Genomic DNA, 16,954 nt, shown 5'->3' with positions numbered 1-16,954 from the left:
GAACTTTGAATCTATTTCATTAATAGAAATTTGTCAATATTCTTATGATGCTTATCATAAAAATAAAAAAATCCTATTTTTTTATGTAATAAAAATATTTCGAAAATAGATTTTTCCATGTAAAACGACAGCATAAAAAAAAACTCTATTGAGTTATTTCAAGAGATTAATTTGTCATGCTTATATATATATATATATTGATAAAGATGTTTATATGTTTTCCTAAATAAAAAAAATCACATTTTTATCTAATAAAATGCATCAAAATTACTTTTTTCCCTCAAAAGATTAGTCATAACAAATAAAGTTGTAAAATTCACTGAGTTATTTTCAAGACATTGACAATGAGATATGAATCAATTACCTTCATAGAAACTTGTCATATCCTTGCCATAAAAAAAAAAAAAAAACCTATTTTTATCTAATAAAATCCACAAAATAGGTTTTTTCCAAGAGATTAATCACAAAAGAAAAACAACATTATGAGTTTCTTTTTTCAATATGAATTTAATCCATTCATAAAACCATCATACTTATAATGTTTGTCATTAAAAATCACATTTTTATCTAAACATCACTCATCAAAACACAAATTTTTTTTCCCTAATACTCCTCCTAAAAAATAAAAACTTGAAAATATAAATATTAAAAAAACATCAACCATATAATAATCAAATTATTTATATAATTATTATTCCATTAAAAAAAAAGAACAAAAAAAAGAAGAGTGAAAACCACCCCTTCACTCACACAAGTATGATAACTACCAAAGTGGTTCTTTTTTAGATCAAAGAGTGCTCCATCCATCTTGCAAAGCTGGCGAATTCTCAGAGGATATGGAAGCAAACCCTGAGAATCCACATCTCCGATCCCCTCCCTCGCCGGCGGCGGCCGGCAATCTAGGCCCCCGCCGTCTCCTCGACCGCTCCCAGTTCATCCGCATCATCCTCCAAGCCCTCCACTCCCTTGGCTACTCCAAGGCGGCGGCTGCCCTAGAATCCGAGTCCGGCGTCGCCCTTGACTCCCCGGAGTTCACCTCCCTTCTCTTCCACTCCCTCTCTGGCCACTGGATCGATTGCATCAACAGTATCGACTCCATCCCTGACCTCACTTCGGAATCCAAGTCCTCCGCCGCGTTCCTTGTTTGGAAGCAACATTTCATGGAGCTGCTTGCCTCTGAGGATGGGCTGGTGGCTGCAAAAGATGTGCTTCGGTCTTGCATTTCGCCGTTGGATGTGGAGCGTGGGGCGGTGCACCGGCTTTCTAGGGTGATGATCTCACCGGAGGGTGTTGTTCTGGGGGAGGAAAGGGTGAGGGGGAGGATTGGGATGTTGTTGGATTTGTTGCGATTGATGCCGGATTGGGTTCGAATGCCGAGCGGGAGGTTGGAGCATCTTGTGGAGACTGCGGTGATGAAGCAATTGGATTCATGCGCTTACCACAATACGCCGGAGGAGGTGACGCTGTTTGAGGATCATGCATGCAGTCTTGACCGGATTCCTTCGAAGTGCGTTCAGGTTGGTTCTGATTTCAATTTCTTTGTTCTTAGTTGATGCTATATGGTTATTGGAGTGTGATTGGGTTGTTATTTAGTTCTAAATTTTGAAAAAAAAAGGAGAGAACTTTTTGTGAGCTTAATTCAAGTTCCAACAAACAAGCGCCAACCTATTGTTTGATGTGCATTAAATATGTGACTTTTTGAACTCGTTAAAGTGCTTTCATGTTGGTTCTGATTTTAATGTGTTTGTAGTTGATACGGTGGTGTTTGGGGTGTTATTAGTTCTAACATTTGGTAAAAAGAGCCGAAATTTTTGGGAGTTTAATTCAAGTTTCACCATGCGGGCGCCGAAATTTTGTTTGATGTTCATTAAAGGTGTATAATTTTGAAATCTTTAAATTGGTTTTAGGTTTGTTCTGATTTTATGTGTTGTTTGACTAGAGTGTGTTTGGGGTCTTCTTAGTATAAACTTTGGAAGAAAGAAGCTGCAAATTTTACTTTCATAAATTTGTAACTTTTTGAAATCATTTAATTGTGTTCTTGTTTGTTTTGAATTTAATGTGCTGTTATATGACTTATATCAACTATTGTGATTGGAGTGCTTTTGGCGTATTTTTAGTTCGAAATTTCTATGTTTGGAAAAGGATCTGGAATTGTTTGATATTCATTTAAGGTTAAACTTTTTAAACTCATATGACCTGGACCTGTTCTGATGTCCTTTCTCAAGATTTACTTTAAAGGTTCTGTCTTGGTTGTGATGGTGAGACTGTTTCCCTCAAATTGTGCTGAACTTGATTAGTTTGTAACTGAAGGCGGTATACAGAGTACAAAATTAGTTATACATTAGATTGTTTTGATGATAGATGCAATTAGATTTAAATAAATTCAAAGTTCTTCTGAAATTTGTCTTGGACCTTTTTTAGTTTAAGTTTCATGTTTATAATTTTGATATTTTCCCATCATATTTATGGGATGCTTCTGATGATGGCAAATGAAATGAAGGTTGTGGGTTTTTATAGATTCAATAATCATTCTTTCCATTATTGGAGTTTTTGATATTTATGCTGTTTCTTTTTTTGCTTTCTTATTAATTGGCAGTTGTACACACTGCAGTCAGAAGATTTTTAGTTTTGATGATTAATAATATGAGCTTGTTTTTAATTTTTATGCTAATACAAGAGAATTGAATTTACTTATTTGCTTTGGATATTTTGATGTTTGTATGGCTTCATTATTTTTTTCCTGCTTATTGTCCTGCAGTTTTTTTAATACTATAGATTAGTCAGGTGCTGAAATATCTCATTCATTTTTGTAGACATTATATGCACATAAAAATGAAGTATGGTTTGTTCAATTTTCAAATGCGGGGGAATACTTGGCATCATCTTCTAAAGATTGCACTGCCATCATATGGGAGGTATGTTACAGATTTCACCTTTCTTGTGAATTATTAAATTGTCAGTGCTAGTTCTTTAGGTACCAAACTTAATTTATATACTTTTTTTGTTTATAGGATTTTCAATACATAAAAGAGACTTGGATTTCTCATAGTATTTTGTAGTTCTTAGAGGTGGAGCAAATGGCATGCAGAACATTAGATAGTGCAGGACATTGGATAGTGAATGGACAATGAGAATAGATGCTACTACCACACTGTCCTTTGGATTTTTTTTTCTGCCAATATATAGATAAATGCAGATAAAACAGAGCACTTAAAGGAAAAACATAATGGTAGCGTTTAATAACAAGAAAGTGGAAAAAAGCTGGTTAACCTTCAAATCATCAGACCATGGAACACTGTACCAGCTGGGTTGATAAGTATCTGCATATAAAGCAGAATGATTTCAGTAGTTATGCGTTACAACTAGATGCAAAAATATTTTAATACCTCCAAGGCAAATGCTCAGCTAAAAGGAGTTGAATCAATGTTAAAGTTGGGTTTAGTGGAAGGAGAGGAGAGCAGTAGGAAGACACTGTAATTTGTTTTTAACATTATTTGTAAGATTAGCATATTGGTATCTCAAGTGTTTGTCTATTTGTTAACTGATATGATATTCATCTGTTGAAGGTACTTAGCTATTTTCATTTTCAGATATTGGTAGCATGAGAAAAATGAAACCACAATTTCTGCTTGCCTTCTTAGGTCACAAGCTTTGTGATTCCAAAGAATTTGGTATACATGATATTTTTTTTTATATATATATATATATTGATATTTGCTTCTTGTTGTTCATGACAATTTACACTCATTCAGGTAAAAGAGGATGACACATTGTCTCTGAAGCACACTTTGGAAGGCCATTTGAAACCTGTGTCCTTTTTAGCATGGAGCCCTGATGACACGATGCTGCTCACCTGTGGCAATGCAGAGGTCCTTAAACTTTGGGATGCGACAACTGGAATTTGCAAGCTAACAATGAATAATCAAGTGAACCGTGTTATTAGTTCATGTGCTTGGTTCCCTGACTCCAAAAAAATAGTTTGTGGCAGCTATGAGCCGGATAATCGTGTCCACACATGTGATATAGAAGGCAATGAAATAGATGTTTGGGAAGGTGAGAGGATGCCAAAGGTCTCAGATCTTGCTGTGACCCCTGATGGTAATTCTTTGATCAGCATATGCTCTAACCGAGAGATTTGGATACGTGACTTTCGGAAGGGAACAGAGAAAGTCATACCTGAGGAGTACTCAATTACATCACTTTCTCTTTCAAGGGATGGAAAGTTCATGATTGTTAACCTGAACAGTGAGGAGATCCATCTGTGGAGTGTTTATGGCACTTCCAACACACCAAACAGGTATAGAGGGCACAAGCAAGGAAAATATGTGATTCGGTCTTGCTTTGGTGGATCTGATTGTTTGTTCCTTGCCAGTGGTAGTGAGGACTCAAAGGTAATAATTTCTATTCTGCCATTGTTGCAATTTTGCCGTCCTTCAGTAATTGCTAACATTGATACCTTGACAATTGACATGGCTGTGACTTTATGCTCAGATGTGTATACTTGTAATGCCATGCTCGTATAACTATTAGCTTTGCAATGTTTGATTGCCTTTTATTTTTTAAATTATTGAAATCTGATTTCTTATAAATGTGCCATTAATTTTGTTGATCATATAATTGAAGGTGTCATTTGGTCATGAATCAAAACATGACCTGTTCAATTACCTGTATAAAGTTGACTGAATCCATCACTTCAGTTCTGAATCCTTGCTTGGCAGATATACATTTGGCAGAGGCATAATGAAGAACCTATACAAGTTTTATCAGGCCATTTGATGACGGTGAACTGTGTGAGCTGGAACTCTTCAAAGCCTCATATGCTGGCATCAGCTAGTGATGATTGTACAATTCGCATATGGATGGCTAGTAGAAATACCAGCAAGGTACATGCATGAGTTGCACCGAGAGAGATTTTTTCTGTACATATGTAAAGTTCTTATGTGCAAATTACGGTTTAATATCAGCATTCATTTTCACCCAATCTTTTTCCACATAATTTAAGTTTTTGATAGTAACATGAATTTATATGAGATAGCTACTAGTCTTGTAAACAGAGTTTTTGAGTATTTTCATGGGGTTGTTTCATTATCTTCCTGTATTGTCAAACTGTCATTCATTTCATGTTCATTATTTTCATCAACTGACCATATGTAAGTGCACAAAAATTGTGGAGGTTGGGTATTGGTGGCTTTCAATAAGATAACCTCTGAGGTATTCACCACTGACTAATACTAGACTTTGTGTGGGTATCTAAGACACTAAGCCTTGCAGTACTGTCAGTCACAACTAAGACTTCATTTTGCCCTGATATGAGGTACTATTGAGGTCCATGGGATATCATAAATCACTTTTAAGTGCATCACATCTTTCGGTTATCCTTATTAATTATACAGGTAAGCTCTGCAAAAACCTTAATTACTGGTTGTGGGTGATTGGAGAGAATATGGGTCTCTAACAGCTGAGTTTACTATAACGGTATAACCTGTTTTATTTTTTATTTCAATCCACAATGCACAGGCTCGATAACAGAAGAATTTGTTTAATTTCATGTCAGGCATTGTCAATATTAGCCATATGAGAATCAAATGGAGCATATGATCAAAATGTTCTTCTAGACTAGCTCATTTTGTTCTGCAAGTGTGCAGGCCTTTCCTTGCTGATTTAGTTAGTGTTTTCTCATTGGATAAAGATTGCAGTCACAGGTATGAACCTATGAAATTTTGTAAACCATCTCTTATGATTACAAGAAATGCTTTATAGAAGCAACAAATTTTGATATAACATGAAACCTGGTAGTAATACACATGATATATAGTATAACAGGTACCATCTATTCATGTTTGTCTGCTAGTTTGCTCCAGGGAGATGAATCAGGTCTTAGGGTTCTTGCAATTCTTGCACTTAATTAATTCCGGAAAGCTTGCTTATCCACGTGGTCTTCTTGTCTTTCATTTTCTTGATAGTAAATGTCTCACTAGTTAAGTTATCAAACAATGTATTCTTTGCAATTGTTATTACTTGTGCCTCTGTTTGGAGCATGCCCTTTGCTTGCTTTATATATTCATAGAATTGGGTGAGCTTTAGCATATAAAAAGAATAAACAAAAAATTTAGCAAGAAACAATACACAATCTTTGATTGTGGTTTTCATAAATTTTTCTACAGAAGTTATAATGGTAAGGAAATAGAAGCTCACACTTCACAGAACAAATTCATGCAGTCCTCCAGGATAAGTGTTCGACATGAAGTGTTGAAATTTGTCAACATTTGATTATGTTTGGACTAATGTTAGTGCATAATAAGAGCTTCTGTTGGTTTCTTTTATTCTTTGTTCTTTTTTTTTTTTGGTTGTTGACAGTGGAGCTACAAAATTAGCTAAACAAATAGCAAACCAGAAACTAACAACAAACTACGAAACTAGAATGTGAATCTGCACTCCTGTGCACTCTCTGACAGCCATCTGGGAAAGGTGAAGGCCTCCCTGATATTGAGATATTCCAGGGTGGAATGGCTGTGATTTACAAGGATGTTAGGTAATGCATGGAGTTCTCTAGGGATGCATTATGTCATCCAATTTATGAATTCACTAGTTGAGCAGAGACCATTGAGCCTCACTATATTCTATTACTGAATTTGAATTAATGCTTGAAATTAAGCTTTTTCTCATTCACCTGGTCTTTTATTTTCTGAATTTTTTCTACTGCAAATGTCTCTCCTGATGGTAATATCAATTGTGGACTGTAGCACTAGAACCAGCAGAGATGACAGTATTTTTCATTAAAATCCTGTTTTGCTTGATTCTATGATTTATTTGTATACTTATTTTCCATGGAAGTGCCATATTGAGAAGACCTATGCATTAACCTCTTGAACTACTTCAGTTGAAATGTGTTTCTTATTCTAGTGATGAAACAGAGAGAATGCAACAATTAGCAGTAAAGAAAATAAATAAATAAAATGCTTGTTGTTGGAATATTGGCAACCAAGATAATGATTTTGTGCTACTTGTTTGGAATATTGCTATTGGGTCAGGAGGAAAAGTGCACAGGCAACTCTACTACTCTAGTATTGGACTTTGTAGACGATTGTAAGACAGATCTATTGAAACCACAAGTTCATCATGCAGTGGAAAGGGGTTGGAATGTCGCCTAGAAACTGATCGCAAGATAGAATCAGTTCTTCTAAGTTTCGTAATTTGTTGAGTTCTAGGAGTATATATGTTGTGAATGAATTGCTGCATTTCCAACTTGTGTTGGTCTTGATCCTTGTATATTGTTCTGTGACAAATCCAAATATCAGAGTGAAGATAAATCCTCAAATTCTTGTGGTATTTATCTGAAGGTTGATAGTCGTCGCTTATGTTCATGAGGTAAATACATGGGAGATAACTTGCCCAAATCCCTTGGGATATCTTGCCAATCAGGGATGGTTGGAAAGAGGGGTTTAACAGTTGTAGTGTTAGTAATTTCCTGAACTCAGAAAGTAAAGTTCCATGGGAACTTGATGCTAGTCAAATTAAGGCATTCTGCTGAAGATGACAATAAGATGTCAGATATATATATTGTGTTAAAGCTTATATCAATGTACAGAATGCAGGTGAACTCCGAAGTTTTCAGAGATATCTCAAGTGAATTGATCTCTTTCATGTAGCACTCTGATGAAGCTTATGGAGTTTTGAAGCTTCTTGGAATGGGACCCAGGGAAATCATTATAGACTAGCTAGTACAAGATATTCAAGCAATCTGACCTTGAACTAATCTCTTTGGTAAGTTACCAGAATGACTATTATTGGTTAACTGTGGAGAAATTAAACTTGCAAGGTTTCTCGTTCCTATCTCATTAGATATGTTTCCGCAGTTGTCATTGTCAGAGGAATGGAACTTTTGATACTATTGCTTGTGCAATGAATATAATTTTTTTTTAATAAGGTGAATAAACCACTAATTTATTAAAAGGAGAAACATAGAAGAACAAAGATGAAAGAGCAGAAACAGTCAGCAAAAGAAAAACTAACAAAAATGAAAGCTATAATCCTCACCAGAGATGAGGATAACAGAGTACAGAAAAGAAAAAACACAAAAAAAGAGGAGCAAATCGGGCCGTGAAATCAACCATCCGAGACACGTAGCTCGCCGATTTGACGAGAAGCAGATTACTCTTGGCGAAATCAACCATCCGGCAAAATCAACCATCTGGAGACACAGGCCTGCTCAGTGGCGAAATCAACCATCTGGAGCAATGAATATAATTCAGATGAACAAAGTAGCACAAACAATGGAAATAGTAAAATGATTAGACACAAAATAGAAGAACATAGAGAGGAGGAAATCACCAGAGGTAATGCATTTATAAACCAAACAGACAATAGAGGTACAACACAAACCAAAAAAAAAAAATAGTTGAGGTGATGAAATTCGCCATTTAAAGCCTGCTGTGTTGTAATAAGATGCATTCTCAAGCTATTGAGTTGGAGTGGATCACTCCAAGATGCCTGCTGAAGCTATCGAGGTGGAGTGAATCACTCCGAAGAGGGAGATGACTAAACTATTGTTTAATACAACTGAACATAAACTTGGAACTTCAATTTTTCTGTAATATATGTACGACTATATATATTTCGCCAATTTAAATTCGGGTTATAAAATCTTTCGTTATATAATTGGTTATGAATATAGTTTACTAGCTCTAAAGAATCATAAGAAAATTTCTACTCTCCTATTAGTCAAGAGTGTATATGCATATATATATATATATAGGGAATACGTTAACTATAGAACGTTAGTAATTGGCGAAAAGCAAGAGATAGAAAGAGACAGAGATAAGTTGGTTGATAAATAGTACCAACAACAGTGGGAAAAACTTGTACTTGCTAAAGAAAAGAGTAGTTGGGGTTGGTTGGTGTGCATCTCATTTTTATTGTGCTACTATTCATAAGAATAATACTATTATTCACATAAGGTGAATGCACATAATCAAGAAAGTGATAGTTCAACACTAAAGCAAGCACTTAAATAGTAGCCATTATTTTGAGCATGTCTTTTTTTATCCTTGAGTAAATAGTTTGAACAATAATTATTTTTAAATATGGATAAACTGCTATAATTAAAAGAAAATATGAGGAGCAATAAGAGTCCATAAACAACTTAACAACAACAACCAGAAGTAACAATGGCAACACATTAAAAACTGTCTACTAGAAGTGGAGCTAAAAAACAACAATAGAACAAAACATAGGATAAAATCCTTGGAAGACCACTAACTCTTAGCAAAGAACAAAGAGTGGACGGGTTGGGGGGCTCTCTAGATCCTCAAAGAGTCGCTCCAATCAGCTTGAGTGGGTGTCGGTGTCTGTCTCTCTAGGGGCTCGCAAGTGACCCGTGTGAAGATCTAGGAACTCCAGGCTTCTATTGGTAGAACTCCAATTTGAACAAGTTTAAACATTTTTTATTTCCTGAAAAAAATAAAATGAAAAGGAAGAAGGAATCATTTGGAACATTTGAACAAAGTCAAGTCTATTTCCCAAATTGATATTTTTGTTTTCAAAATTTCAATTCAAGCTGTCAACACTCATTGAAGTTCCAGAGTTAAATTGGTCGTCATAGTTAACAGCTACCTCGGCGTTTCTTGCACGTACTTTGTATGCTAAACAGAAATATGAATTCAAAAAATGATACAAGATAAAAGAGCATGGAAGAGTTTGCATTGTTCCTAAGAAGGTTACCATTTATATATATATATATATATATATATATATGCAATGAATGCAAAAGGTTGATTGATTACGAAAGAAGTACATTTTTTTAGTAAGAAGCATGGCCACGGTTAGATGAGATACTAAAATATTTGCAGCTATTTGTTCTAGTGATTCACAGCTCTTTGTTAGGCTTAGTTGATAGTTCTGGTTCATCTTTTGTGTGTTTGTAGTTTGTATCTCTTTTAAGTTCTAATAAATAGTTGCTTTGCAGTTCTCTTTTTCAAAAATTTGCAGCTATGTAATAAATTCAGCCAAAAAAAATATAAATGCAAGGTGACTGTCCTAATGGATATCAAGTAAGGACATGTATCTAATTAAAGAAACTTGAAAAATTGAGAGATTGAGACCGGAACATACCATTTTTAATAGAAACATATTCCTTTCCAAAGTTCTCATTATTCAAAGGCTTGATCATCAATATGTGTTTGTGCAATCTTTATGAGATGATCAAGGGTGAGTGCTTCAAAAGGATAGATGTTGGATGCTGGCAAAGACTTTGGAGAAGACAACCTTTGAGATACTTGTTGCATTGTAGGCCGAGCTTGTGGATCAGTGTTAATGCACTGCATTGCTATTGAAATCACCGAAAGCACTTGGTTTGTGATCACTTGATTTGCTATATGAAGTGGAAGACGTGGATCAAGTATATCTTTCACTAACATACTCAATGATAAGTTGCTTAGGAGATCGCCAGGATGAGTTCCATGTATCACTTCAAGTGCTACAATCCCGAAGCTATATACATCACATTTTTCAGTCACCCTCATTACACAGGCAAGCTCTGCAAATACCAAAAAAGCAAAGTTTAGTCATAGTTCAGTTCAATACTCCATCATAGTTCATAATTAAGGTTGATAAATCTAATAAATCTAATTACAAGGGATTATGAATAGAAGAAACAATTAAAATGATCAGGAAATATATACATACCTGGTGCCATGTATCCATAGGTGCCTGCAAGCAAACTCCAATGTGATGAGTTGGGTTTTAGAGGTCTAGAAATACCAAAGTCTGAAACACAAGCCTTGTACTCCTCATCTAGAAGAATGTTGTTGCTTGTTATATCTCGATGAATGATGGGTGGTGCACAATCATGATGCAAGTAAGATAAAGCTTGAGCAACGTCTTGGACAATGTTAATTCTTTTGATCCAATCCAACTCCATTGCCCTCTCTTCAGATCTCAAAGTGGCACCTAGGCATCCTCTCTCCATATACTCATATGCAAGAAAGCTGTATTTATTAGTAGAGCAAAAACCATAAAATCTCACAATATTTCGATGCCGAGTTTCAGTTAGTGCATGTATTTCATTTCTGAAAACTTGCTCGTTCACTCCTCCTTCATTCTGAATTTTTTTAATAGCAAGTGTTTCTCCTGAAGATAATGTCGCTTTATAGACTATGCTACAAGCTCCTGCACCAATCCGAAACATATTATCAAAATTCTTAGTGGCTTGAATGATCTCTTTGTATGCTTTTTTCCCATGATTCATGTTCCAAATGGAGTATCCACCAACTTCTTCACCAGAATCTTTTGCTATGAAATTTTTTCTCTTATAAAGTAGCAAAGTGATTGCAACTATTAGGAGTAAGAGGAATAAAATGCCAAATATGGGAAGAGCAGTCAACATAATGACTTTTTGATGTTTCTCTCCATCACCTCTACTTGCAGAAGAGGATTGATTACATCGAGGCAAACCATGCACTTGACCGCATAATCCCTTATTATGGGTAAACCACTCCATTGGAGCCGCTTGAAAGAGATGATTCTCTGGAATTGGACCTTCTAAAGAATTATAAGATATATCAAATGATGTTAAGCCCATCATTAATTGGAAAGAAGATGGAATGCCGCCAACCAACTCATTATGTGATAAATTCATCGTTTGCAACATCATTAACTTACTAAGTTGTGGTGGTATTTCTCTTGTGAATAAATTGTCGCTTAAGTCTAGAACATCATGCAAGTTCAAATCACCAAGTTGGGAAGGGATTGCTCCACTTAGTTCATTACCACTCAACTTGAGTAATTTCAATTTAAGGCAATGCTTCAACTGTACTGGTATTTCTCCTGTCAAATAATTGCTTGATAGATCTAGAATTTCTAGTGAAGATAAATCACCAAATTCTGGTGGTATGGTTCCTGTGAGATGATTGTTGCTCATGTTTAGTTGAAATATATGAGATAGTTTGCCAAACTCCTTTGGGATCTTTTGCACAATATTATTGGAGGAGATGTCGAGCAGTTGTAACTTTCGCAATTGGCCAATTTCCGAAGGTATGAATCCGCTAATTTTGTTGCTAGATATTTTAAGGTTTTTTAAATTAAGACATGCTCCCCATAATGGTGATAATGTGCCATATAATCTGTTAAAGCTTAGATCAATATAATCCAATTGCGGATGAATACCAAAACTTTCAGAAACATCTCCAGTGAATTGGTTACTTTCAAGCCGCACCCTAATTAACTTGGTTGAATTTTTCAAACTCATTGGAATGGGACCATGGAAATTATTGTCTCCCAAAAGAAGATGTTTAAGCAAACCTCCTTTTGCCAAATCTGGTGGTAGATTACCAGAAAAGATGTTGTTGAACAGGTCAAGAGACATTAGATTTGTAAGATTCACCATTTCAATAGGCAATGAGCCAGAGAGTTGATTGTCAAATAAGCTTAAGGTGGTAAGACTTTTTAAACTTCCGAGAGGAGGAGGAATGGAGCCATTCATGTTATTGTCAAATAGTTGAAAAAGTTGAAGCTTGGTTAAATTTCCAATGCTATATGGGATGGAATCAGTTATTTGGTTTTCAGATATATCAAAGTTTATCAAATTCACTAGATTCCCAATCTCATAAGGAACGGAGCCATTTATGTTATTTTTATAAAGGTAAAAGGTTTCAAGCTTGGTCATGTTTCCAATGCTACGTGGGATGGGACCAATTATTTGATTATCAAATATTTCAAAATCTCTCAAATTCATTAGATTCCCAATCCGATAAGGAATGGAACCGGTGAGGTTATTTCTCCATAGGAGTAAAAAATTGAGTTTGGTTAAGTTTCCAAATACTAGAGGGATGGAACCAATTAAGAAATTAAGGGAGATATCTAATGATTGCAAGTTCATAAGCTTTCCAAATGAAGGAGGTATGGAGCCACTTATCTGATTCTCAAAGAACCACAGTGTCTTGAGCCTTGTCAAATTACCAAGCTCTGAAGGGATGATGCCTGTGAGATTGTTGTTAGAGAGATCAAAGATGGTGAGCTTGGACAGAGCTGAAATGGCCTCAGGTATGGATCCATGTAGATGGTTGTTACTGAGGTTGAGAACTCTGAGTGATGGTAGAGCAGAGAAGTTGAAAGTCTCCAGCTTCCCTTCTAATCCCAAGTGTTCCAATTGGACCTTGGTAATGGTTGGGATGAGATGGCCATCATATCTGCAAGTGATTCCAGTCCAGTTGCATGGACTGGCTGTTGATGTCCAGTTGTGAAGGAGGTCTTGTGTTGCGAGGGTGGCCTTCCATTGAAGAAGAGCTCTCCCTTGGGATTCAACCTTTGAAGCTGTTGCCATGTTGAAAATAGAGAAACAAGGATTGGTAAAGAGAAGTACTAACTGTGAAAGCACCACTATCATCAATATTTGTGAGATGGTGGTAAACTTTAAGAGAAGCCATGAATGTTCCATCTTGTGAAATATATTTTGTTGATGTTGCAATTTGTTTTAGTTAGAGGCTTGGGTACGTTTTTATAGCCCCTTGAGCATGCAAGATAATTCGCTTAATGATATCATCATGCAAATTAAAGCATGGAATGAGGATTGGTTTTACATTTGTAGTCCTTTGTGGTTTCTTCGGAGGTGTTCCCACTCTCATTTGACTGAAATTTGAGCAATCCTTGTAGTCCTTGCTAGTCAACAAAAGCAAAACATTGTCGAAAATGATCTTGTGCAGCAAATGTACGTGTGGTTTATTCTTCAATGTCAATTATTCCATGGCAGTATATATTTAATTAATTTTATAGTTTAAGAAGTGTTTGATTGGACTGGGGAGTGGGGAGGGCCACCCAATTGGTTTTGGTTGTGTGGAATCTGTCTTGTTCTGCATGTCATGGTGATAAATATTTCCACATAATTAAAATGTAGTAGTTGACCTGTTAAATGTAAAGCCATGACATGGCTCAACCTCAATGAGTGATGTGTTTTGTACAGATAGGCACATGACGTATTAAATTATCATTGATGTGGCCAATCCAATGTTTTTTTTTTCATGTAAATATTCTCCCGGATAAATGAAATTGATGTATGGTGACAAAAATGATTTAAACAGATATATATTCAATATATACCCTAAGTAAAAAATGACTATAGCACAGAATAATCTACTAAGAATTTTAGTTTTTGTTTTTTTCTTAGGCTTCTGCACAGAGCATCAACAAAGAGAAAAAAATCAACAAGGTGATTGCATTTTAACTTTATTTCATAGCTTTTGCTTGGAAAGATTCAACAAATAAAGAGAATCAATAAAGTAAATGCTTTTAAATTTTTTTTTTTTTTTTGATAAAATGCTTTTAAACTTTATTCACAGCTTTTGCTTGGAAAGAATTAACAAAGTGACCGTTAAAGATGTATATGCACCACAATTTGGACTTAATGATGGAATATACATTCCTCGAGAAAGCAATGGTCTTGCAGATATTTTAGCCAATTAATGGAGAGCTAATCCTAGTCTATCTTTCATTATTCCATGTTGGACTTGAATTACGGAGGCGGCTCGTCGATGCTGCTACGAAATATGGGCCTTTTTTTTTAAAAATAAATGTGGATAAACCACAACTTTATTGAAAAAAAAGAACATCAGGAAACAAGAAATAAATCCTCTCATCAACAGTGAGGAGGAGAACTAAGTACAACTGGAAATAAAAATATGAAAGAAATAGCTGGAAAGGCGGAAGACACCGCCTGGCCTCTCAGGCCTGCCCAGACTATCAAAAGGAACATCTACTCCTGCGCAAGATCAGGGTTGGATTCACCAGCTTGATTTGAGACTCTAGCGCTTAGGAAATTGAGTGAGCGCTTAATTTTCTGGGATGCTTCATTAAGAGATGACTGTTGACTATCAGCAGCTGTTGAAAACTAAGAAATAAGCATGTTAGCAGTTTTAATAAATATATTGTAAAACGGTAAGACAATCAAATGGAAAATACGATTATTTCGTTCAATCCAGATATTCCACAAGATTGCTCAGGAGATGAGGTCGCAGAGAATTCGGTGTTGAGAGGTGAGAGATGGTAACCAAGTAGTCCAAAGTGAGAAAATTGAATGTGGAAAAGAATTAGATCCTAAGACTTGGAAGAAAATTGCCCAGATTCTTTTGGAAAAAATCACATTCCGGGAAAAGATGGTTAAGCTTCTCAGAGGTTTTATGACAAAGAACACATGTATCTGTTGAGTTTTGGTTCCTGTACCTTTTTTTGAAAAGATTTGTAAGAGTGAGAATTTTATCTTCTCTAGCTAGCCAGCAAAAAAAAGTTATTTTGATAGGGCAACAGATTTTCCAGAATTGAGAATAAAGCAAGCTACGCATTCCACCATCAATGAGGAATTTATAAAAGGATTTGATAGTGAAATTTCCACTTTTTTCCATTGCCCAGATGTGGATATCTTCCTGATAAATAGAACAATCAGGAATTATTTCTAAGAGAGAGGATAACATATCAGGGGAAGCAGAGTGAAAGAGAATATCTGGATTATTAATATGTTGGATGAATTGTCTGATATTTATCCAAGGAGAAGTACAATCAGAAAAAAAAGTGTTGGTCAGAGATCTTTGAGCAATTGTCCAGCATGCCATCGGTCAAACCAAAGGGATGTGTTAGAACCACTTCTGAGCAATTGTCCATCATGCCTTCTTTTTTTAATAAAGCTGTTTAGTTACCTTACTAGTTGTCCAAAAAAAACATAAAAATAAAAATTTTAAAAAAATTCTTGGCATGTTTTGTGTGGAGGGAATTATTGGGTACTTAGCTGTTGTATAGTATTTTTTTCCATAAAAAAAAATGGATAACCATTGATTTATCACTAGACGAGCTACGAATCAACTATACATTAAATATTTTATTCTATTTTTTTCCATTAAAACACTTACGTTTTACCCCGTAGGCGATTACATAATAGCTAACAACCGGTCATAATCTATCCAAAATGCAACCTTATTTTTTGTTTTCCTACTTTTACTTGATTAATACAGATTTATTTTGAAATGAAATTTATTTAGAAAATGATTATTATTTCAATACTACTTAATTAATTTATTTATTTAATATTTTTGAGTAAAAATTTGTTTACTTTTATATATTTGGCCCAATTAATTTAGGATTAAATAAAACAATAGCGTTATTAATTAGTTATATGAATTTATTTATTTTGGTGACTACATAAAGAGGGTATACTTTTATGACATATTTATGAGTTTATATTAAATAAAAATAAAAAGATCAAAATAAATCGGTTCATATAGTTTAATGATTATATATATATATATATATACGGTTCATATAGTTTTAATGATTATATATATATATATATATATATATATATTAATTCAGGCACTCAATATTTTAAATGTTCTTTTTCTTCAAGTGGAGTGGTTTATTCAATATTTAGGGTATCCTCATGCTTTGATTTATTAATTTAATATGCACTTGTTCCCATCCCAAATAGCCTATAAAATTTTATGTCGACGCACTTATTTTTGAGTCAAGTCAACAAATCAATCCAACCTATCGTACAATACAAACCAAACACTGCTTTTTAAACAAAGGTGAAACGAAACGCATCTTTGAACACGGAATATGGTTTTTTAATAATACTTCACAAACCAAAAACCTCATGTTTGCCACGAGTCAATGAATAAGTCTATCCAATTTGACCCCACAAACCAAAACACGCATAGGAATATGAAAGATGATTTCTTTAATTTAAAAAAAAAAAAACTCCTTCAGTGTTTCACGTGATCCAAAATATATATATATTTTTTTTTACAAAAGTGACAAGCACAAAAAAGGGTATCATAGAATAGGCACATCCGGTTTACTAGTTATAATAGAGTAACGATCTCCTAGGAATTTATTAACTTGGGTAGAAGTTAATTATTTGATCAACATATGCTCTAACTGAAAGATTCACTCAATTACATCACTTTCTCTTTCA

The 16,954-nt window shown here is 34.8% G+C and overlaps 2 protein-coding genes across 4 annotated transcripts; one reads left to right on the top strand and one right to left on the bottom strand.

Moving 5' to 3' along the window:
- The first annotated feature begins 769 nt into the window (after positions 1-769).
- Positions 770-5,090, top strand: LOC120280480 (WD repeat-containing protein WDS homolog). Of its 2 annotated transcripts, none has more exons than XM_039287341.1 (4): positions 770-1,517; positions 2,814-2,915; positions 3,753-4,391; positions 4,719-5,090. In XM_039287341.1, the coding sequence occupies exons 1-4, from the start codon at positions 837-839 to the stop codon at positions 4,893-4,895; spliced, it is 1,599 nt and encodes a 532-aa protein (XP_039143275.1). In that variant the 5' UTR covers positions 770-836; the 3' UTR covers positions 4,896-5,090. The 2 variants fall into 2 exon arrangements, with proteins under 2 accessions (XP_039143275.1, XP_039143282.1); XM_039287348.1 differs by having other exon boundaries at positions 4,698-4,809.
- A 4,007-nt stretch (positions 5,091-9,097) lies between these two features.
- On the bottom strand, positions 9,098-13,534 carry LOC120276198 (MDIS1-interacting receptor like kinase 2-like). Of its 2 annotated transcripts, XM_039282926.1 has the most exons (3): positions 10,684-13,534; positions 10,111-10,534; positions 9,098-9,450 (listed from the first exon to the last, which is right to left on the bottom strand). In XM_039282926.1, exons 1-2 carry the CDS (start codon positions 13,430-13,432, stop codon positions 10,149-10,151), a joined length of 3,135 nt encoding a protein of 1,044 aa, XP_039138860.1. In that variant the 5' UTR covers positions 13,433-13,534; the 3' UTR covers positions 9,098-9,450; positions 10,111-10,148. The 2 variants fall into 2 exon arrangements, with proteins under 2 accessions (XP_039138860.1, XP_039138865.1); XM_039282931.1 differs by lacking the exon at positions 9,098-9,450 and having other exon boundaries at positions 10,110-10,534.
- Positions 13,535-16,954: the final 3,420 nt, after the last annotated feature.

This window comes from Dioscorea cayenensis, chromosome 2 (assembly GCF_009730915.1).
Source record: "Dioscorea cayenensis subsp. rotundata cultivar TDr96_F1 chromosome 2, TDr96_F1_v2_PseudoChromosome.rev07_lg8_w22 25.fasta, whole genome shotgun sequence".
Taxonomy (NCBI): Eukaryota; Viridiplantae; Streptophyta; class Magnoliopsida; order Dioscoreales; family Dioscoreaceae; genus Dioscorea; species Dioscorea cayenensis.
The sequence above is the reverse complement of the archived record's forward strand: the minus strand, read 5'-3'. Positions and strand labels throughout refer to the sequence as shown.

What these genes read in the sequence shown, in the direction of transcription:
- LOC120280480 (XM_039287341.1), top strand. Translation starts at nt 837, where the DNA reads ATGGAAGCAAACCCTGAGAATCCACATCTCCGATCCCCTCCCTCGCCG. An exon ending in TTCCTTCGAAGTGCGTTCAG is followed by an intron (nt 1,518 to 2,813) that starts GTTGGTTCTGAT and finishes TCATTTTTGTAG; the next exon opens with ACATTATATGCACATAAAAA. An exon ending in GCACTGCCATCATATGGGAG is followed by an intron (nt 2,916 to 3,752) that starts GTATGTTACAGA and finishes ACACTCATTCAG; the next exon opens with GTAAAAGAGGATGACACATT.
- LOC120276198 (XM_039282926.1), bottom strand. Translation starts at nt 13,432, where the DNA reads ATGGAACATTCATGGCTTCTCTTAAAGTTTACCACCATCTCACAAATA. An exon ending in CTATGGATACATGGCACCAG is followed by an intron (nt 10,535 to 10,683) that starts GTATGTATATAT and finishes TGGTATTTGCAG; the next exon opens with AGCTTGCCTGTGTAATGAGG.